Below are 23879 nucleotides of genomic sequence, written 5' to 3'. Positions count from 1 at the left end.
AATTGGGCCTTATAAAAATTAACTTTTGTGCATCAAAGGACACCATCAAGAGAGTGACCAGACAACTCAAACAGAATGGGAGATATTTGCAAATCACATATCTGATAAGGGATTAATATCCAGAATATATAAAAAATTTCTACAATTCAACATCAACCCAAAACCTAATTTAGAAACAGGAAAAGGACTTGAATAGACAAATCTCCAAGGAAGAAATACAAATGGCCAAAAAACACATGAAAGATGCTCAATATTACTAGTCACTAGAGAAATGCAAATCAAAACCATAATGAGATACCACTTCCCACCCATTAGGATAGTGTTAATTACAAACAAAAACAACAAAATAACAAATGCTGATGAGTGTGGAGAAATTGGAACGCTTGTGCATTGCTGGTGGGAATATAATATGGTTCAGCCATTGTGAAAAACAGTTTGATGGTTCCATAAAAGTTAAACATAGAACTATTACATGACCCAGCAATTCCACTTCTGGGTATTTATATACCCTAAATAATTGAAAACAGGGACTCATAGAGATACTTGTACACCAATGTTCATAGCAGCATTATTTACAATAGCCAAAAGATGGAAATGACCCAAATGTCCATCAACAGATGAATGAATAAACATATGGTATATACTTACAATGGAGTAATATTCAACCATAAAAAGGAGTGAAATTCCAACACATTTTACAATATGGATGAACTTTGAAAACATTTTGCTGAGTGAAATAAGCTTGACACAGAAGGACATGTATAATTTTACTTATATGAGGTATCTACAATAGGCAAATTCATAGCAACAGAAAGCAAAACAATGGTTACCCCAGGCTGAGGGGAGGAGAGGATGGGCAGTTGTTGTTTAAAGGGTATGGTGTTTCAGTTTGAAACGAAACTGTTCTGAAATGGATAATGATGATGGTTGCACAACATTATGAATGTACTTAATGCCACTGAATTGTATACTCAAAAATTATGAAGATGATAAATTTTATGTATATTGTACCACAATTTTTTTAAAACAGAAAAAGAGAATGGTGAGAAGAGGAATTGGAGACAGCAAGTGGTGATGACTCAAGGAGTTTTTCTACAAAAGGAACAGAGCTCTGGGGCAGTGGCTGATGGAGAAGATGGGAACATGAGAGGGGCTTTGGTTTTGTTTTATTTTTGGTTCAGATAGGAAAATAGCAGTATGTTTATATATGTTAATGGCATCGATTCCCATATCCATGGGAAGATTGAAAATTCAAGAAGAAGGGGATGATGAGAGCATTGAGTGCTGAGCCAGAGCAGGTGAGATAGGATCTGATGCACAAGTGGACAGTTTGTCCCCTTAGTGAGGAGCACAGACATCTCACCCCTGGTGAGGACAGGAACAGAAAGATTCAGGTAGGTAGTTGGAGGGCGCTCTTAGAAATTCTTTTCTCAAAGCTGCTTAGTTTTTATAAATCATTAAGAAAAAGACAAAATACCTCAAAAGAAAGTATGTAGGTTGATAATTCATAGAAGAGGAAACTTGAACAGCCAATAAACATATGAAAAGGCTCGACCTCACTAGTAATAAGGAAAATGCAAATTAAAACTACAGAGGAAAAGGAAAAGGCATGCCACAGACTGGGAGAAAATACTTGCAAAACATATATCTGATGAAGGACTTGTATCCAGAATATGTAAGAGTTCTTGCAATTTAAGAGGACAACCGAATAATACAAGGGCAAAAAGTTTTAACAGGCACTTCACAAGAGAAGATACATAGGTAATAGATATGCATTTGAAAATAGACACAATATCATTAGTCATTAAGGAAATGAAAATTAAAACCACAATGAGATACTACTGCACACTTACTAGGATGGCTAAAATTTAAATGACTGAAATTAACAAGTATTGGTGAAGATGTAGGCAACTGCTGATTGTGGAGCAACATGGTACAATCATTTTGTAAAACAGTTTAACAGTATCTTATAAAGTTAAACGTATACTTGCCCCTCCTAGGTGTTTATCACAGAGAAATGAAAATGTATGTCCACATAAACACTTGTAAAAGAATGTTCATAGCAGTATTATCCATAATAGCCCTGTTACAGACTGAATTATGTCCCCTGCAAGGCTGATGTTGAAGCCCCAAACCCCAGTATACCTGTATTTGGAGATTGGGCTTTATGAAGATAAAGTTAACTGAGGTCATAAGGGTGGAACTCTAATCTGATAGAACAGGAGTCCTTACAAGAAGGACTCTGTCTGCACATGTACAGAGAGGTCATTTGAGGACATAGCAAGGAGAGAAGGCAAGCCAGGAAAAGGGCCCTCATCAGAAACTGAATTTGCCAGCACGTTGATCATGGACTTCCCAGCCTGCAGAACTGTGAGAAAATAAATATCTGTTGTTTAAGTCATGCAGTCTGTGGTATTTGTTATGGTGGCATGAGCTGACTGATACAACCCAAATGGCCATCCATATTCATCTATGGAATACTACTCTTCAATAAAAAGGAAGAGAGTATTGATACATGCTGTCACAAGGAGAATCATAAAATAATTATGCCAAATGAAAGAAGCCAGACCCAAAAAGAATATATACCGTATGGTTCTATTTATATGTAATTTAAAAGAAAAAAAGGCAAAACTCCAGTGACAGAAGGCAGATCAGCGGTTGCTTAGGGCTGGGAATCAGGGCAAGAAGGAACTTTTTAGGGTGATGGCTCTTTTCTACATCTTGACCACAGTGGTCATTACACAACTGTATAAAACTAACATTCTACACTTAAAGTGGGTGAATTTTATTGGATATAAATTGTACCTCAATAACCTAGGGGGAACTCAGTAAGATGCCATTGATGCCATTTCATACAAGATTGGCGAAAGTTACAAAGTTGAACAAGCAAGGCCAATGTTGTGAAGCACTGTGAATTCCCATGTGCTACTGGTGGGAGTATAAATTAGTATAACCCTCTGGAAACATTTTACTATCATCTGACAAAATAGAAGATGTGCCTACTGTTTGAGCCAGCAGTTCCAGTCCTGGAAACTCTCACTTGTGCACAAGGAGACATGAACACACATGCTTGTTGTAGCAGTGTTTATAACTGAGAAAAATGTAAAACAATCTAATATCAATGGAAGAATAGAGAAGTTATAGCATACAGTGTATTGAATACTATACAGTGGTGACAAGCATGAATTACGTGGAAAAATTACATGGAAAAAATCTCAAAATCATAATGTAGAGTGAAAAAAGTAGAAGTGCGCGTTAAGTATGATAACTTTACAAAAAAATTTAAAACCTTCAAAACAATACTACCTATTATTTTAGATATCCACATGTGTAGTAAGTATTTTTAAATATGCAAGGGAACTTAAATACCAAACTCAGAGTGGTGGTTACTTTTGGGGAGGGAGGAAAGGAAGTTGGGGTTGGGAAAGGATATATAAGGGGCTGAGAGCTTCAGTTATAGCCTGTAAAGTTTTATTTCTTGAACTTGATGAGGGAGATGTAAGTTTTCATTAATTTTTTTTTTTTAATTTTTGTAAGGTTTCACAAATGTTTTTAGACAACACTTCACTGACAAATGGGAATGACCACATTGAACAATCATTAGACATACAAATCTTACTGCTGTTGTTTAGCAAGAAAACCCCAAGATTGTCTTTGCTAGCCGATGTGTGCTCTGGGCTCTTTGGGCCTGAGTAAGGAATGGCAGGGCCCAGCCCAGAGTATGGAGGTGTGGTGAATCAGACAGGTTAGGGTGGGAGGTGAGAGAGACCGTGTTGATTCCAGTGGAATTGGCTCCAGGGCTGGACTGGCCAGAGAATTATTACTCCAAATTCCAGAGCCATCCAGTTCCTTTGAGAAACAAGGGCTTGGAGGGCTCAGATTTCCCCCAAATCCACTCAACTTTTCATAGATTGAGCTGAGATGGGACCCCAGATAGCCTGGCTGAGAGCCTGTCTTGTCTGTACTACTTCTGTGTTCCCTTGCTGGTCTTCAATAGGGTCCCCAAAGTTCTTCTTGCCCGGAGGCCTGCAGCAGTGAGTCCTGACTGTCACCAGTGTGGTCCATCACGGGGCAGCCCCTCACCAGAGTTTAAAAGTCAGTCCCCTGTGCAGTTAGACCTAATGCTACACCAGGGGGAAAATTCAAAAGAAAAAAATACACAATTTAGGCAACAGGGTTCCTAGCTGCATTACTGCCTGATAGTCGAGAAATGGTTAGGAAAATATGGTAGAATATCATGTGCCCACGAACAGGGATGAGCATTTGAAATAGGCGGATCCTAGACAGTATCCACAAGGCAGCCTGTCAGGTATGGCCTGAAGTGCCAGGTTTGCTCCATGCAGTGTAAACACATTTATGTACAATGGCAAGTGCTAGGAATGGCTTAATGAGAGGTGACTTCAGGGTTTATTGGATTCTTTTATTTTCTCCTATAAAGTTGTTTACATATATAATAAGAGTCATATTAGAGATGAATTTATAGCTTCAGATACAAGAAGAAAAGATTTTGCTCCCACAAATCTATGGATGCGTATTTGCTAACTCCTCCCTGTCTCCACACAAAAAAAGGGGGCGGGGATGCATCAGGATGCCTATCTTTATGATTTAGCTCCAAGCTTAGCACCATGAACAGCCGCTGTGGCGCCTAGAGTCTGACAGGGCCTCAGTTGTTCTTTCATCCTCAGAATTGAGGGGGTGGATGCAGAGGTGGGTCGGGGATTGGGCTTGAATCCCCAAAACCAATGTATATTGAGCTTTCCTTCCAAAAGGGACTCCCAGCATGCGTTGGGAGAAGAGGACACAGCCTCCCCTGACCTCTGCAGGAGGCACCTGCTCCACAGGCACAGGCACGGGGCCGCTCCCAGGCTTCCACCTGAGCACCCTGTCCTGTTTGCTTACTTGTTCATTTATTCATGCATTCCCTCAACTGCTGAGCACTCTGTGCCATGCTATGGGCTAGGGACACAAAATGAGAAGATTCCATTCCTGGCTAAGGTCCTCAATGAACTTCATCTTGAAACGTGTCTTCTGTTCCCCACCTTACCTGGTGGTTTTCAGGCTCTTTTTGTCTGCCTTTTCCTCTTTTCCCTCCTCTCCAGCTCCATCATCTGTGGATTAATGTGAAGTTTAGACCATGCCAACTTTTCTGGGACAGCACATTCAGAGCCTCCTGTCCCATGGTGGGCCCTGCGCCTGGTCCTCCTGGAGAGCAGAGAGCAGAGGGTCTTAGGTGGGCTGCCTCTGATTCCAATATGGCAGGGGTTGGCAACCAGGTGCTAATGCAATATGGTGGCTTCAGTTCAGCGGCTGGTGGGGGGAGGGGGGCGCTGATGGCCCCAGTGGCCTGTGACTAGACCATGGTGTCAGCTGTGGCCCCAGACAGGAAACGAGAAAAGATGATCCTTTGGGACCAGCTGACAGATAAAATGCCACATGCACAAGGAACTAAATAAGGGCCGACTCTGCTGAGGAAGTTCTGTTGCAGGAAGAGGGAAGGGAGGCTCACGGGGATCCTCTCCTGATGCCCAGGTGGCTGTCTGTCTCTAAGCTGCACTTTTTCTATCTGTGAAATGAGGTCGTTCGGATGGGGGTGTCCTTTGTAAGGTCCCTGGTGTAGCTCATTTCTTGCAGAGAATTTTGAATGCCTTTGCCTCCTCACAGCATCCTACTTCAGACACTTGACCTGTGGCATGGGTGTTATTATTTGCCACCTCCCAGATGAAGAAACAGAGGCACAGAGAAGTAACTTCCCAAGGTCACACAGTGGATCTGTAGAGGACCCAGGATGTAAGCCCGGTTCTGTCTGACCCAAAGTCTATTCCTTTTAGACACTTTTATACTCACTCGGGTACCCTGGATTCTCTGGCCTGGAAGGCACTGGAGAAAGCTCATCTTGCACAAGCCCCTCATTTGTCAAAGATGATGCAGGAAGCCCAGAGAGGTGAAGCAACTAAAACCCAGACCCTCTCACCCCTAGGCCAGGACTTTTATTTAGAGGCTTTTTCCATTTAAGTAGTGAATTTATTCTTAAATAGGTAATTCATGCACATGGTGCTAAATTCTGATGATGTAAAAGGAAATACAGAGAAAAGCAAGCATCCTTCTCGCGCTCCTGAGCCTGTAATCATAGGGCCTAGGGCTTCTCTGCAGACCGAGCCCAGCCAAGGCTTTTCGTAAATGCCATGTGCACTTCAGGGCTTAGTTTGTTCTATTATATTTAGAGATGCGGCGCTGAGATGCTTGCCTGCAGAACAGCAAAAACATCTGACTTCATTATTGTTATTCAAAGTAACCAGGGTCATTGCTCTCTGGCTTGCCTTAAAGCCAGCAAAGGCAATTGCCCATCCCTGGGCTTTTGGTCTGGAAGAGACCATTGGCATCATTATTCAGTCCCCTCACTTTTCAGGTAAGGAGCTAATGAAGACAACATTCCCAATGACACACGGCAAGTTACTGTGGTTTGGGGTTTCAATGTCCAGAGTCTCCTCTCTTCCTCTGGCATTTCTGCTACTATGCCAGGCTGGCTCCTTTCAATAGACATAACATCATTGAAAAATACCACAAGTGCCCCTGTGGAGAGCAGAGCAGATAGCCATTAAAATTACAAAAGCTTATGCTCTTTGGCCCAACATTTCCACTTCAAGACATTCAATTTTTCCTATAGATACACTCACATGAGGGTAAAATGATCTCTGTATAACCTTATTCTTTGCAACACTGATTGTAATAGGGAAATATCGGAAGCAACCCAGATGCCTATGGATGGGAGGTGAGTTACATAAATTAGGGACCATCCACACAAACAGAATATGTGCAGCTGTGAAAAGACTGGGGCCACCTCTCCATGTGCAATAGGAACAGCTCCATATTGCCAGGCGTGGTGGCTCACACCTGTAATCCCAGTACTTTGGGAGGTGAAGGTGGGGCGGATCCCTTGAGCCTAGGCGTTCCAGACCAGCCTGGGCAATGCAGTGATATGCTCTCATTTGTGTAAATAAAACAAAATAATACATTATTTGCTTTGCGGATGCCACTGCCGCCAGGAGCCCTGTAACATCAGCCATCGTCAACCCCACCATGTTCTTCAACATCACCGTCGACGGCAAGCCCTTAGACCTGCGTCTCCTTCAAGCTGTTTGCGGACACGGTTCCAAAGCCAGCAGAAAACTTTTGTGCTCTGAGCACTGGAGAGAAAGGATTTGGTTATCAGAGTTCCTGCTTTCACAGAATTATTCCAGGGTTTATGTGTCAGGGTGGTGACTTCACACGCCATAATGGCACTGGTGGCAAGTCCATCTACGGGGAGAAATTTGATGATGAGAACTTCATCCTAAAGCATACAGGTCCTGGCATGTTGTCCATGGCAAATGCTGGACCCAACACAAATAGTTCCCAGTTTTTAATCTGACTGAGTGGTTGGATGGCAAGCTTGTGGTCTTTGGCATGGTGAAGGCATGAATGTTGTGGAGGCCATGGAGCGCTTTGTGTCCAGGAATGGCAAGACTGGCCAGAAGATCACCATTGCTGACTGTGGACAACTCTAATAAGTTTGACTTGTGTTTTATCTTAACCACCAGACCGTTCCTTCTGTAGCTCAGAAGAGCACCCTCCACCCCATTTGCTTGCAGTATCCTAGAATCTTTGTGCTCTCGCTGCGGTTCCCTTTGGGTTCCATGTTTTCCTTGTTCCCTCCCATGCCTAGCTGGACTGCAGAGTTAAGTTTATGATTATGAAATAAAAACTAAATAACAAAATAATAATAGTACATTATTTGCTTCTCAGTGCATACAACATCTCTGGAAAGATCTAAAAGAAACTGGTAGTAGGATTTAACAAGGTGGCCAGGGGGCATTTTTTTCTTTTTTGAACCATGTGGATGCATTACGTATTCAAAATGTAAAACAAAAAACTGACAAGCACTCCTTACTTTTTCAACTTGAAGAAAAGGGAAGAAGAAGAAAGCCCTAAAGTCAGTAAAGATTAGCCTGGGTTCCTAGACTTGAGCTTGATAGTAACCAGAATGTCAGGACACATGTGGTGTAGGTCATAGGGTCTTGGCCTTTGGTCACCCACTGTTAGGCTCATATAACAGATGAGGAGGTGCCATTCTCCATTGTCTGTCCCTTTTACATCAGCTCATCTTGGCTCCTGATTTCCTAGGTCTGATAGGGAAGGTTCCGGGATTTTATTATTTCTAATCAACATCCCCTTCCCAAACCCTGCCTCTTGGCAGCCACAGCAAGGTCACATCTAGCCCAAGATCACATAAAAAGGGCTGTTTCCTCCCCTGAGGACCGACTGTGTGGAAGCACCAGGCATCAGAGATAGAGTCTTCTCTGGCATTGCAGGAGAGAATCTGAAGGGATGATGGACACATCAAAAGGTGAGTGGGTGAAATCTCCATGGAGCCCCACATGCCCCTCCAGCCAGCTGGCCCTAAACCTCTCTCTTGCCTCTGCCGGGTGCCTGGGGCCATTGCCCTCTCACCCTAACTTGTGGCCCTTGTGCTGCCTGCTCTCTGTCTCATCCCTTTTTAAAAAACAAACAAACAAAAAAGACACAAACTTTTCATTTAGGCATAATTTCAGATTTACCAAAAGATTGCAAGAATAAAAAGAATTTCCATATATCCTTTATCCAGATTCCCTAAATTATTACTGCATTTGCTTTGCCCTTCTCGATCAATGGACAGATAGATGATATAGACAGATAGATAGACAAATATATACTTTTTGAACTCTTGAGAGTAAGTTGCAGATATTACATTATTAAACACTTTGGTGTGTATTTCCTAAAAGCAAGGACATTCTCTTACGTAACCAATACAATTATGAAGACCATGACATGTACACCATTTCAATACTGTTATCCAACCCACAGATTTTATGCAGATTTCACCAATTGTCCCAATAATGTCATTTATAGCAGAAGAAAATCCTGGGTCCGGCTTTGCATTCCATCGTTGTGCCTCTTCAGTCTCCTTTGTCTGGAACAGTTCTTCTGTCATTCTTGGAGTTTTGTGACTTCAACACTTTTGAAGAGTACAGACCAGTTATTTTGTAGAATGTCTCTCAATGTGTCCTGTCCTTTCTCAAGGTCACCTGATGGATTTCCCTACTGCAGAGGGTCTGTCTGCTGCTGTCGGCGGTGTCACTGCTTCTCAGAGTGGGGAATAGCAGAAGGAGGTCATATGCCAGGCTCTGTGTCCCATGAGGTTGCAGCTGCCTACCACCACCAAGAGCAGACACCAGAGCCCTCAGTTTTACTTCAGGGAGTCTGGGTGCTGCTAGGGAACAACGAGGCTGGGTTTGAACCCCTCTGCCGACTCCCCAGCCCCCAAGCCCTCTGTGACCTCCCAGCAGGGTTTGCTCAGCAGCCTTCTCTCTTGCTTGAGAAGCTGCTTGATAGCCAAGGAATGGCTGCTTTGAAACTCTGCAAAGGGACTAAGCCAGACTCTCCTAGTTTCCAGCTTCTCCTTTTTTGGAGGGTGACATTTCGAAAGAAATCAGACTCTTCTTTTTAGTCCCAAGGCCACAGAGTTTTGAGTTCCTCCTTAGACGGCTGATGCCTCAGCTAGACTCAGCCTTGGAGGGTAAAGAGTCCTTAGGACTGAGAAAGGGTGGTGTGGTGTGATGAGAAGCACCTGCTGATTTGACAGAAGATTCATGTCTCTACCATGCACTAAATAGCCCTGTGGCTTTGGGCAAGTCACATCAATCCTGTGAAAGTACTATATAAATTACTGAGGACTACCTGATGGAAAGGTAGTCCTGACCTACACTGTCATTTTCAAGAGGCGTGACCTGTTCACTGGGGAGGTTTGATGACTTGACTGAGGTCCCAGCCATGGGTGGCAGAGTTGGGATGCAAACCCGGCGTGTGTTCTTTTCATGTTGCACTACGCTGCCTCTCTGCTGGGCACAATTTGACTTTACTCTCAAGATCTAAATCACCAAAGACAGTCATCTCAGTAAATCACCAAAGACAGTCATCTCATGGCCACCAGTGTTGGGGTGTTGGTGAGGGGAGCTGACGCTTCCTGAGGTGTCCTTTCTGATGGGCTTGTGCAGGTAACCATCACATGCCACCTTATGACATTAGCAAGTTGTGATGACTCCATGGTGTTTTCATGAATGTGATTTCATTTGTTCTTCCAATCACTCTAGGAGGTCAGGACATCCAAATAGGGACCTGGAAGATGGTGATATGTGTGGGATAAAGGTAGGATTTCATACAAATGGAGGAAATGAGAAATTGTGCACTTTGTGGTATTAGGACAACTGGTTAGTATTTAGAGAAAAACAAAGCCAGATACCTATCTCATGGCTTATCCCACAACTAATCCCAGAAAGGTCAAAGACGACACTGTAAAGGCAATAGAAGAAAATGAAGGCAATGTGAAAAATAATCTTGGAGTGGAGAAGGTGTTACAAAGGAAAATAGAAAACCTACAAACATAAAGGAAAAGAACAGTAAAACTGACTCCAGAAAAATTAAAAATATGTGTGAGACAAAACCTCCAGAGTCAGAAGGTAATGGAACTGTGAAGGGTACTTTCAACACAAATGAGAAGCAAATGCTATTCTGTAGTATAAAAAGAGCTCTCAGATCTATAAGAAAATGACCAACATCCCAAAATATACATGGACAAAGAGCAGTATTAGGTAGTTCAAAGAAAAAGAAATATAAATTGTAATGTATGAAAAGATGCTCAACCTTACTTGTAACGAGGGTGGTCATGAAATAAAACTGAAACAGCAGGCCAGGTATGGTGGTTCATACCTATAATCCCCAAAATTTAGGAGGCCGAGGCAGGAGGACTGCTTGAGCCCAGGAGTTCGAGACCAGCCTGGAAAACATAGTGAGACCCTGTCTCCACAAAACAATTTAAAAATTAGCCGTGGCCGGGCACGGTGGCTCATGCCTGTAATCCCAGCACTTTGGGAAGCCAAGGCAGGCAGATCACTTGAGATCAGAAGTTAGGGATAAGCCTGGCCATCATGGTGAAACCCCGTCTCTACTAAAAAATACAAAAATTAGCCAGGTGTGGTGGGGTACACCAGTAATCCCAGCTACTTGGGAGACTGAGGCATGAGAATTGCTTGAACCTGGGAGGCGGAGGCTGCAGTGAGCTGAGACTGCACTCCAGTCTGGGCAACAGAGCGAGACTTTGTCTCAAAAATAAGTAAATAAATAAAAATAAAAATTAGCCAGGCATGGTGGTGCACATCGGTAGTTCCAGCTGCTCAGCTACCAGGTTCAAGGCTGCAGTGGGCCATGATTGCACCACTGCACTTCAGCCTGGGTGACAGGCCAAGACTCTGTCTCTTAAAAAAAAAAAAAAGTTATATAAAAGCAAAACAGCAATGAGATTTCATTTTTTCATTTATCAGATTAGCCAAGATTAAAAGTTTAATAGTAAATAGCTTTAAAAAGGCATCTTCCCATCTTTTTTAGGAGTATCACTGGTGCAGTCGCTAGAAGGCTCTCTGGCAACATTTACTGAAATTAAAGATGCCCATATCCTGTGACACAGCAATTCTGCTTTGGAAGATTTCTCTTACAAATATTGTCACACATGAGTGCAAAGATACAGGTACAAGGAAGTACATTGTAGCATATAAGATTTTAAACGATCTACATGTCTATGCAGAGGGATAATAGCTACTAAAAAGTAACAAGGTTGAGACCAGCCTGGGCAACATAAGGAGACCCCATCTTCACAAAAAATGAAAAAATTAGCTGGGTGTGGTGATGCATGCCTGTAGTGCCAGCTACTCAGGAGGCTGAGGTGAGAGGATTGCTTCAGCCCAGGAGGTCGAGGCTGCAGTGAGCTGTGATCACACCATTGCACTCCAGCCTGGGAAACAGAATGAGACTCTCTCTCAAAAAAAGAAAAAAAAAATTAAAAGAAAATAATAACAAGATCTACTTGGGTGGTTAGGAGATAAATTTCAAGACGTGTGTGAGAGAGAGAGGGAGAAAGAGAGAGAGAGAAGCAAGGTGCAGAATAGTGTATTGAGAAAGCTCCTGTTTCTGTAACTAAAGTAATGGTTTATGGCAGAGAAAACTGGAAAGATACTTAGATACTTTATAGTGATTTTCTCTGGAGAAAGGATCTGGGAGTCTGGGATGGGAGAGAAACTTAATTTTTGTAATGGGCATTTATTTTTTTTTTAATTTTATTATTATTATTATTTTTTGAGATGAGGTCTCACTCTGTCACCCATACTGGAGCACAGTGACGTGATCTCGGCTCACTGCAGCCTCCAGTTCCCAGGTTCAAGCGATTCTCCTACCTCAGCCTCCTGAGTAGCTGGTATTACAAGCATGCGCCACATTACCTAGCTAATTTTTTATTTTTAGTAGAGATGGGGTTTCACCATGTTGGCCAGGCTGGTCATGAACTCCTTGCCTCAAGTGATCCACCTGTCTTGGCCTCCCAAAATGCTGGGATGACAGGCGTGAGCCACTGCGCCTGTCCTCTTCTTTATCCTATTTGTGATTCTTTGTGATTCCTAAATAAGAGGATTCATGTCTTTCATTCATTCTGGAAAGTTTTCAACTATCACCTCTTTGTTGCTGCTCCCCGTTCTTGATTCTCTCCTTTCAGAACAACTATAGTATATACTTTAGACCTTTTCATCCAAGACTCCACGTCTCTAAACTGCTTTTCATATTTACTTCTATTAATATTTCTCTAGGTTGTATTATAGGTATTTGTTTCCAGTCTATTTTCTAGTTCACAGATTCTCTTTCAGTTATGTCTATTTGCTATTCAACCTGTGAGTTTTTTTCATTTCAAGAACCATATTTTCATTTTTAGAAGTTAAAAAAAATTATCTGGTCATTCTTAATAGTGGCTTATTCCTTTCTCATCATTTTGATTTATTCTCTTAGGTCCCTAGCCATTTTTGCCTTGGCTATTTTATGGTCTCTCTCTCTCTCTCCATATATATATGGTTTTTTTTTTTTTTTTGAGACGGAATTACACTCTTATTGCCCAGGCTGGAATGCAATGGTGTGATCTCGGCTCACTGCAACCTCTGACTCCCGGGTTCAAGCGATTCTTCTGCCTCAGCCTCTCGAGTAGCTGGGATTACAGGCATGCACCACCAAGCCTGGCTAATTTTTTTTTTGAGACAGAGTTTCGCTCTGTCACCCAGGCTGGAGTGCAGTGGCGTGATCTCGGCTCACTGCAAGCTCTGCCTCCCGGGTTCACGCCATTCTCCCGACTCAGCCTCCCAAGTAGCTGGGACTACAGGTGCCCGCCACTACGCCCGGCTAATTTTGATTTTGTATTTTTAGTAGAGATAGGGTTTCACCGTGTTGGTCAGGCTGGTCTCGAACTCCTGACCTCAGGTGATCCACCCACCTCGGCCTCCCAAAGTGCTGGGATTACAGGCATGAGCCACCATGCCCGGCCCTATATTTTTTAATATTTTATTTTATTTATTATTTTTTGAAATAAGGTCTCACTCTGTCACCCAGGCTGTAGTGTAGTGGTGTGAACATGGCTCACTGCAGCCTTGACCTCCCAGGCTCAAGCGATACTCTTGCCTCAGCCTCCCAAGTAGCTGAGACTGCATGTGCACATCACCATTCTCGGTTAATTAAAATTCTTCTTTTGTAAAGACAGGGTTTCTCTATGTTTCCCAGGCTGATCTTGAACTCCTGGGCTCAAGGGATCCTCCTGCCTCAGCCTCCCAAAGTGTTGGGATCATAGGTGTGAGCCACTGTGCCTGGTCCATAGTCTATATACATTATTTTATAGTCTGTATATTATCTGATTTCTTGGACGAATACTTGTGTGGTTTCTGCTGAAATAGTGTATTTTGTGTTTTAAAATTTGGGGCTGTAAGCTCATCTTGATTGTGACTTTATCTGTGGGAATTCCATAAAACTTTGGTGGAGAATGAATCACTCCAAAGATTGGCATTTATCCCCTAAACCAGTGACAACTGTGACTACGAGCCAATTTGTGCCTATGAGCCAAGGACAACTGTTTATTTTACTTTCTCAGTTTGGGGGAATCCCAGACCTCTACAGAAAGAGGTGACGTTTGAAATTTTTCATAACTGGTGTGCATTCTGCAGGGGCTGTGCTCCCACAAGCAGTCTGGGAAGGAGACTCTCCAGGAGTGCCTGCTGGCAGGTGGCAGTAGCCTCAGGCAGCAATATGGACACTGGAGGGTGGGGGGATGTGATTTATTGTGGCAAAAGGTACAAAGAAAAATCAGCAAAGGGAAAAGGCTGCTGGGGTGAGGTCCTGGGGGAACTAGGCAGGTGCTTCCAAGAGTCCTTTCCAGTGGAGTCACACAGGTTTTGTTTAATTCCTTTAGCAATTAGTTGTGACATGTTTTTTCTCTGTGTATCTCATTCATTCAGCAATCATAATTTAATTTTTTTTTGTTTTTAGTAATCTCTTATTCTCACCCAGATCTTTCATCTGGAATGGTTGTTTGCAAGAGGGACAAAAGCCTTTTTACAGAAAAATATTTAATACAATCTAACCAGAATAACACATCATATTCTGGAATTGGTCAGGACAAAATCCTGAATTTTCAAAAATTTTCAAAATGGTAGGTCGGGTGTGGTGGCTCATGTCTGTAACTCCATTTTTGGAGGTTGAGGCAGGAGGATCGCTTGAATTCAGGAGTTTGAGACCAGCCTGGGCAACCTAATAAGACTTCATCACCACAAAAAATAAAAAAGCCAGGTGTGGTGGTGCACACCTGTAGTCCCAGCTACTCTGGAGGCTGAAGTGGGAGGATCCCTTGAGCTCAGGAGGTCGTGGCTGTAGTGTGGCTGGAGTTCACAGCACTGCACTCCAGCCTGGGTGACAGAGCAAGGCCCTGTATTAAAAAAAAAAAAAAAAAAAATTCAAAGTAAGCTTAAATAATCTCTCACTATTTTTTGTCCCGATCATTTATTCATTGAACAGCCTAGAAAAGGTCAGTCCCCTTCTGGGGAAAGATGCATTTAATAATCAAACTGCCTTACCAGGAGGAAGGAGAAGGAAATTGTATTACTTTATTTTCTGTTGCTTATAAAAGAATACCTAAAACTCAGGTAACTTATAAAGAAAAGAAATTCATTTATTACAGTTATGGAGGCTGAGACTCCAAGGTCGAGGAGCTGCATCTGATGAGGGCCTTCTTGCTAGCGAGGACTCCTTGAGGAGTACCAAGGTGGCACTGGGTGTCACATGGTGAGCTCAGGTCTTCTTCTTCTTATAAAGTCACCAAGATCCTCTTAAGTGAGTTTTTTCTCGTCATTTTAAGAGTCCCACTTGACCCACTCAAAAATATACATACAGGCTGGAAAATCATAAGCTTCTAAAGCTGACAATTTCACAAGAGCTCATTAGCAACTAATGCTAATTTTAGTTTAAAAGCAACTTTGCTTTTTAAAACTCCAAAAGTACATCTCCATCTGGAGATTGCCTGTCTTTTATGTTGCCTCCTTTTTTCCAGAGGCTTCATAGGCAAAAGCTATAGCAAAAATTATCCATTGCAGAGATTTTGTTTTTTAATACTCAAATAATTTAAATTCCAACCCACACACTGGTGGCAAAAAACAAGGACATTGTATTCCACTGACACTTTTTCTTTGCAGGTTTCCCTGATCATCTTGCATTTATGACGCAGCAAGCATTAAACTGCTATATCAATTTTGACCATCTATCCAAGTGCAATAGCTACAAAATAAAAATACAAAGGTTTTTTTTTTTTTTTTTGAGTTGGGGTCTCACTTTGTTGCCCAGGCTGGAGTGTTGTGGCTATTCACAGCTGCAATCATAGCTCACTGCAGCCTCGAACTCCCTGGCTCAAGTGATTCTCCCACCTCAGTCTCCCAAGTAACCAGGATTACAGGTATGTGACTCCAAAGGCATTTTTTTAAGACAGCCCCAATGTGGCTTCCTGTAGTTCCAGGACTCCTCCAGCCTCCCAGATCTGCCTTTAAGCAGTGCTCAGGTCACAGAGCAGTGCCCAGGAGAGGGTGAGGGAGGAGACTCCAGTATTGCACATCTGTTACATGCTGTATGTTGGTTTCTTAAGGCATTCAAGTGACCAAAAATGGGGTTGCTTAAAACAACAGCAATTTATTATTCTCTAGTTCTGGAAGATAGACATCCAAAATCAAAATGTCAGCAGGGTCCTGCTCTTGCAGAAGCCTCCAGTGGAGAATCTTCCCTTGTCTTTCCTGGTTTCTGGTGGCTCCAGTTGTTCTGTGGCTTGCAGCTGTGTAACTCCAGTCTCTGCCTCCATCTTCACATGACCCTCCCCTTGCCTCTCCATGTCTCTTAAAAGAACACTTGCTATTGGATTTAGGGCCTACCTGGATAATCCAGGATAATATAATCACAAGATCCTTAATCACACCTGAAAGTCCCCTATTTCTATAAGGTCACATTCACAGGCTCCAGGTGGAGATATCTTCTGTGGGACCACCATTCAACCCACTATATGCCCATCTGCCTAACATTAATGATGGCCTGCATTTTATCGAGTGCCTACTGTGTGCCAGGCATGTGCCAGGCACTCAATGTGCACATTAGCCACCAAGGGAGGGACTATGTTTACCATTCCAGGGAGATAAGGTCTTAACAAGCTTCCACAGAGATGACTGCATTTAGGATTTGGATTTCTTAACTGCTCTTTCCTGCTTCCTGGTACCAAAACCTATACCTTTACTCCTTGGGAGCCCAGGTCACCCACCTGCCCAGTCCATGGGGGAGCAGGAATAAGTCAGAACATGGGAGGGACTGTTATAGCCCTTTTCCAGCTGTGATTGCTTTGCGGTTGGCTCTGGGTCCCACAGCAGGAGCTCTGCTGTCCAGGGACATGAAGAAGACTTTCAGGACTGCAGCTCCTGACAGCATGCTATGGTTTGAATATGTCTCCCCCTAAAATTCAGGTGTTGCCAATGTGGTGATACTAAGAGGTGGGGCCTTTAAGAGTTGATTAGGTGATAAGGGCTCCTTCCCTGTGAATGAGATGAGGTGCCCCTCTAAAGGGACCTGAAGGAGGGAGTTGGTCCTCTCTCGCCCCCTGCCTTCTGCTATGTTACAATGCAGCAAGAGGCCCTCACCAGATGCTGGTGACTTGATCGTGGACTTCCCAGCCTCCAGAACTGTGAGAAATAAATTTCTATTCTTTCTAAATGACCCAGTCTTAGGTATTCCATAACAGTGGCACAAATGGGCTAAGATGCTCCAGCTAGCCATGGGCCCACCCCAAGGTTTCAGCCCAAGAAGGGGAAGCACCTGGGAAGGTAGGTCTGTCTGCCAGGTGGGCCTCCCTGCTAGAGGCAGCAGGTTTCCAGGCCCTGTGCAGCAGTGCAGAGGGAAGGCCACTTGCTGGGGCTTGCCTTCTTGGAGAACACTTGTCCAGACCCCAATCCCAAAGCCACTCCAGCAAGGATGAGCTGTGCTGTCTCCAAACACATCACTGGCTGCATCCCCAAGGTAGCCCTCTGATGTGGGCGTGACCACTCCGCCTATTTTGTAGTCACGAAAGCCCACGTTTCCATGGCTGGCCTCCTTGATCTCTGCAGAGGATGGGTTTCCTCTGCGGATGAGCGCTTAGGAGCAGAGGAAGTTCCCTGCATCTCACCTCACTTTACCTCACAGGCCACAGTGGGGCTTCCTAATCTGGGGGTTCTCAATATGTGCCTCCCTGGGCCAGCAGCATCAGCGTCGTCAAGGAAGCTGCTGGAGAGGCAAATTCTCAGCCACACCCCAGATGTGCTGAATCAGAAACTCAGGGTGGGCCCGGCAGTCTGTGTTTTACCATGCCCTCTGCACACTCGAATTGCCTGGAAAACTTTGAAAACACAGAGGCTCAGCTCCACTCAGAACAATTGTGTCAGAATCGCTGGGGGAGAACATAAGTAGTTTTACAACCCCCAGGTGGTTTCAGCGTGCAGCCAAAACACATTTCCCTTCATGACTCATGAGCCTGGGAATAGTTTGAATTTTAGATAAAGGGGAGGGGTTTGGGTCCCAAGCTGAGGTAATATGAAATGTCATTATAACAGACATGTGGTAAGAAATACATGTGTTACAGAAAAGGGTGTATTATGCATGTGGAGATTATTTCTTTTACTGAATGTACTTTTCACTTTAGCATTGAAGAAAAAAATCCCCTTTCTGTTTTTTTTTTTTGCGGGGGACAGAGTCTCACTCTCACCCAGTCTGGAGGGCAGTGGCTTGATCTCAGCTACTGATCTCAGGTGATGCGCCGCACTCCCAGCCTCCCAAACTGCCGGGATTAGAGGCGTGAACCACTGCACCTGGCCTTAAAAATACCATTTATAATGCAGGTGGTCTTGGCCCAGATCATGGGAGCTCCTTGGTGCTTCCTCCTCGATTTGGATAAAAAGGCTTCACCCCAGCCACTTTGCACTCCACCCTTCTCTTCAGGATGTGAACTCTCACCTCGGGATGGTATCTGACTTGAAGCTGACGAGAGTCTGGGCTGAACAGGAAGGGGAGCAATCCCAGGGCTCATCTGTTCCCTCCTCAGTTTGCCCACTCCCCTCTTTCCCTTCAGCTTTCGTGTTGATTGACCGAGAACACCCTGGCACCAGCTTTGTTCCTGAGGCCCTGTCTGCAGAGAGGGGGAGTTGGGGTGGGAACCTTGCCTAACAGCCACTCACAGACTCACCCTGAGACTCAGTTTCCTCACCTGTAAGATGGGCGTGCACCTACCTATTTTACAGGGTTACATGACTGAGCACTTGAGTCCACTGCTCTCAGCTCATCCCCATGTAATCCCACAAGGTAGGTACATGCACACCAATCTTACAGGTGAGGAAACTGAGTCTCAGACAGATTCATAGCCAGCCGGAGGTGGAGCAGGGATGCCCGACTCTAAAGCCCAGCTCCACCTCAACGCACTGTCAGATTTTGAACCCAGAAAGAGGTGATCAGGGAATAAACATTCTGTGTGCTCTCTTTCCCCATGTGCTGTGTTGCTGACAGAGCTGCAAGTTCTCCATGTTGACTTCTTGAAGCAGGAGAACACCGTTTCTCACCACACCTGGGAGTTCCAAACGAGCAGTCCTGTGTTCCGGCGAGGGCAGGTGTTTCACCTGCGGCTAGTGCTGAACCAGCCCCTACAATCCTACCACCAACTGAAACTGGAATTCAGCACAGGTAAAGCCTCTGGGCCCTACTCATGGGGCTTTGGGGAGGGACCACAAGGGTCTCTGGATGCTGCAGTGGCCCTTTCTGGTCAGTCCGAGCCAGGAGTGCCTTACCCTCCCTGATCCCCAGTTTCTCCATCTGTAATGTGGGAATAATAGCGGGTGGGATGAGAATAGAATGGGAAGCTCAGTCAGGACCTGGCACATAGTGAGGCTCCGATTCCTTGGCTAAGCAGGGGAGGGGCTGGAGCAGAAAGAGGAGGTGACTCAGCGGGCATCTGCCTTGGTGGGGTCTGGAACATTTTGTAGAGATGAATCATAGGACTGAGGTGTGCTGATGCCATAGCTGGGTGGGCTGGAGGCAAGCCAGTAATAATGATTAAAATATCATATTCTGGTTGCAGAGATAATAGGAAATGGCTCACGCATTTGTTATAGCTAGGTAAACATATGTGCATAAGTATAACTAGGGGAACAGAGAAAATGTGTTAGATTTTGTGACAGGTGGTGGGATAATGGAGGAGGGTCTTACTTCTTTAATGTTGTTTTAAGTTTTAAAAATAGATCAAGTAAGCTGGGCATGGCAGCTCATGCCTGTAATCCCAGCATTTTGGGAGGCCGAGGCGGGCAGATCACCTGAGGTCAGGAGTTTGCGACCAGCCTGGCCAACATGGTGAAACCCCGTCTCTACTAAAAATACAAAAATTAGCTTGGCATAGTGGCAGGTGCCTGTAATCCCAGCTATTCGGGAGGCTGAGGTAGGAGAATTGCTTGAACCTGGGAGGTGGAGATTGCAGGGAGGCAAGGTAGTGTCATTGCACTTCATCCTGGCGACAAGAGTTAAACTCCGTCTCAAAAAAAATTAGATCAGGTAGATCTGCTTTACAAGATGGTATACAATAGCACTTCCTGGAAGAGTGCTCCTTTTGCTCCTTCTCTGAGTGAACAACAGGCTTAGGGTCTCCTCCAACGTGCTGGTGGAGATCAGTCAGAACAGCCTCCATTCCCTTCATCCAAGATGAAATAAGTACCTACTGTGTGCCATGCCATGAGCTACCTGCTCAACACATGGACTGGGATCGTGCTGTTGCTGACTTCAGTGACTTTATAGTACCCCTGGGTCCATGTGCATCCCCTCACCCAAAATTTCCTGAGCACTTGCCACATGCCAGGTGTTGCACTGAGCACCCTCCATGTATGACGTAGTGTGACTCACTCACTCAACAAATGTTTATTGAGTACCTACTCTGGGCCAGGGAACCCAGAGGTAATGCGGTTCTTGCCTCCTAGACTTGACTGTACTAGCAGAGAGAGCAATAAACAAACAAAAGTGCAAGATAATTTCAGACAGGGCCAAATATGAGAAAGAAACCAAAAACAAGAGGCTCCTCCAGCAAGACAGAAAGCAGCAGGTCAGGGCAGGGCTGATGGTCGGTGTTGACTCTGTCAGGGTTGGAAGGGCTTCCCTGGGAAGTGACCTGCTGAGACGCACGTCCCACCGTGTGAAGAGCTGAGACAGGGTGTTCCCAGCCATGAGCATGGCAAGTGCTAGGGCCCTGAGGAGACAACACTTGTGTCACATGCTCTTTGTCATGAGCTAACTCTCTGGGGACCAGAAACCCAGTCATGACAGGGAGGAAAGTGGAAAGTTGGGGAGAAGCCTCACTGAGGGCCACCTGTGGGCTATGGAAAGAGGCTGGATTTGATTCTAGTAGTCCCTGGAGCTCATGACATAACCTGACCGACCTTTCAAAGAAGATCCTGCAACAGCGTGCAGGGTAGGCGGTGGCATCTGCCCCCTCCAGATGAGAAGAGTCAAGGTTAAGCAGTTCCCCTGCATTACGTGGAGTGAACAAGCATGTGGGTCTGTGGCACAAGCCAGCAGGGTTAAACAAATGGTAACTCGAATGAGCATGTGACAGAGGCAGGAGCTCTAGGGAGACCTGGATCTGATGGGTAAAAAGGGAGGACGTGGAGAGGAGGCAGGAAGCTCATCTAAATTGAACAGAAAACTAAAACTGGACATGTGGGGCAGAGGAAGGCCCCAGCAGAATTAGAGGGGCTGGAGCCAGGGGACAAATGAGCCTGGAAAGGAGGGGTGGGGACTCTGTGAGTGGGCAGTAGGTGGGCCTGAACCAGGGGAGATTGTCTTGGGGGTGGCCCATGGCTGGGCCAATGTTTTCCTTTGGGTGTCTCCAGGGCCAAATCCTAGCATCGCCAAACACACCCTGGTGGTGCTCGACCCGAGGATGCCCTCAGACCACTACAACTGGCAGGCAGCCCTTCAAAATGAGTCTGGCAAAGAGGTGAGCACCCACCGGGCTGGCGGGTGGGCTGGCTGGCTTCTGGCGGAATGCTCCTAATGTGAGCAGCCCCTATCCCCTTCCTCAAACCTGTCAGCTGGTAACGTGGCTTAAAGCCATCCACAGCAGAGCATGATAGAGGGGCCAAGGCTCCAAATGTCTGTTTCCCCACTCAGCCTCCTCCAAGCACACAGTATCTCTGTGGCTAAACCTCCTACGTGTCACCCTTCCTCTTTCCATTTCAAAGGGAACAATGTTCACTGGAGGACATGAGTGGAGAGAAGTACATAAAAATAACCCATGGTTCCACCAACTAAGTTACCCATCCTTCCTTCCAGGCTTTTTCTGTGTCATGGTCAAATACAAAATGTGGGTCCATCTCGTGCTTCACTCACTTGACAAGACCTAATGGATGTTTTCCACAGTGGCTTCTGCCCGAGTGTGTGGCTTATGGTGCCTGATTTTCCACTCTTTTGGGGAGCACTGGTTGTTCACAGTTGTCTCCAATCTTCCAGTGTTGTAAAGAACCATCTCTCAGCCAGATCTTTGGACTGGCTTGTGGATATTTCCATGGGCTAAATTCCTAGAAGTTTAATGCTAGGCTAATGCCATGATTTAAAAATGGCAATTACATTGGCTTTTCGTAGAAGCAGAATCTGCTGGTGGAAATGAGATGAATGGGCCAGCTGCTGCTGGAATCCTCCCTAGTGCCCCGGCCTCTTCCTTCCTCTCCCTCCCATCCAGATCCCAGACTCTCAACCCCAATTTCACATTTGAGTGTTTTTCAGGGTATCATGAAAATCTCTCCCAAGGTGCGCATGGGTTGTGGGCAGGAGCTGCATTTCTTTACTCAAAAAGTGTTATTTTTAAAAATTTTTTTAATTGACATATAACACACATAAAGGACATAAATCTTGATGGTTTGCACAATGAATTTTTACATATGAATACAGCTGTGGGACCACCAGCCAGATCAAGGTGGGGGCCATTTCCTGCACCCTGGGAGGCTGGTTCTCCTGGGCTCCGTTGTAATGAACAGTGAGGGCACAACCTCCTCCCTCTTGCCACAAGAGGGGTGTGGGGAGTTAGCCTTGTGGATTCTGGAGTTGTAGCACAGTGAGTTTGATCCCAGCTCCACCTCTTAGGCTACCTCTCTGAACCTCAGTTTCCCCACCAGCAAAATAATGACAATTAAACATTTATGTATATTAGCTCATTTAATTTTCACAATGCTCCCACAAAGAAGGGGGCCTGTTATCATTCCAAACTTTTAAACAAGAAAACTGGGGCACAGGAGAGGTTAAGTAACCAGCCAAGGTCATACAGCCAGTAAGAGGTAGAGCTGGCCAGCCTGGGCAACATAGGGCTACCCCATCTCTACCACACACACACACACACACACACACACACACACACACACACACACACACAAATTAGCCAGGAGTGATGATGGGCACGTGTAGTTCCAGCTAGTTGGGAGGCTTGGGTGGGAGAATCACTTGACCCCAGGAGTTCAATGCTGCAATGGCACTCAAGGCTACTTCTGCCATCGCCAGCACCGGCTTCTCTCCAGAGGGTGCTTGACATTTTCTTGCAGCCTCAAATGTGGCACATTCTATGTCAACCCTTTTCCACACCTGCCCTTTCTCCTGGGGCCTTCCTGAAGTCAAAAGCCATCAGATGCCCATGCTAGAAGCCAATTGCACTCCAGCCTGGGTGACAGAGAAGGACTCCTTCTCAAAAAAAAAGGGGGGAGAGTAGAGCTGGGATTTGAACTGAGAGCCTATTGCTCCTATGAGTTATAATAATAAGCATCTCATGGGAGGATCTTGGACCACAAATGGAAGTGTATTGTGACAAGGATGAGAATTATTATTCTTGGTACCATTGTGGCTACAGCAATATTGATGTATCCTAATTATCTCTCCAGCTATTATTTATCCTAAAAGGCTGGATAAAGGCCTGGACGCCCTTGGACCAATGGCCCTCTGGGACTCTGGCTGCCTGTATTCCAAGAGAAAGGTGTTTTTTTGCACCAAAAGACAGCTGACATTTAACCTTTCCCCTGAAGTTCCAGGCACTGGGCTAGACACCTATATTAGTCCATTCTTGTACTACTCTAAAGAATACCTGAGACTGGGTAATTTATAAAGGAAAGAAGTTTAATTGACTCACACTTCCACATGGCTGGGGACACCTCAGGAAACTTACAATCATAGCAGAAGAGGAAGTAGGCACATTTTACGTGGTAGCAGGTGAGAGAGAGTGAGAAAGAGCAGGGGAATCTGCCTCATAAAACCATCAGATCTCATGAGAACTCACTGACTATCACGCGAACAGCATGGGGGAAACTGCCCCGTTGATTCAATCACCTCCCACCAGGTCCCTCACTCAACATGTGGGGATTATGGGGATTACAATACAA

At 44.9% G+C, this 23879-nt stretch overlaps 1 protein-coding gene and 1 pseudogene across 1 annotated transcript in view; both read left to right on the top strand.

Annotated features, from left to right (window-relative positions):
* The first annotated feature begins 1313 nt into the window (after positions 1–1313).
* LOC129488995 (peptidyl-prolyl cis-trans isomerase A-like) lies at positions 1314–7745 on the top strand (annotated as a pseudogene).
* Positions 7746–8367: 622 nt separating this feature from the next.
* The window catches only part of TGM4 (transglutaminase 4), a 38958-nt gene continuing 23446 nt past the window's right edge, over positions 8368–23879 (top strand). Inside the window, exons 1-4 of the mRNA XM_063639004.1 lie at positions 8368–8383; positions 18557–18634; positions 18937–19161; positions 21351–21457. Coding sequence (XP_063495074.1) covers positions 8368–8383; positions 18557–18634; positions 18937–19161; positions 21351–21457 — 426 coding nt within the window. The remainder of the gene's footprint in view (positions 8384–18556; positions 18635–18936; positions 19162–21350; positions 21458–23879) is intronic.

This window comes from Symphalangus syndactylus, chromosome 1, assembly GCF_028878055.3.
Source record: "Symphalangus syndactylus isolate Jambi chromosome 1, NHGRI_mSymSyn1-v2.1_pri, whole genome shotgun sequence".
In the NCBI taxonomy this organism is placed as follows: Eukaryota; Metazoa; Chordata; class Mammalia; order Primates; family Hylobatidae; genus Symphalangus; species Symphalangus syndactylus.
Note: the sequence above shows the minus strand (reverse complement) of the source record. Positions and strands in the feature narration are given on the sequence as shown.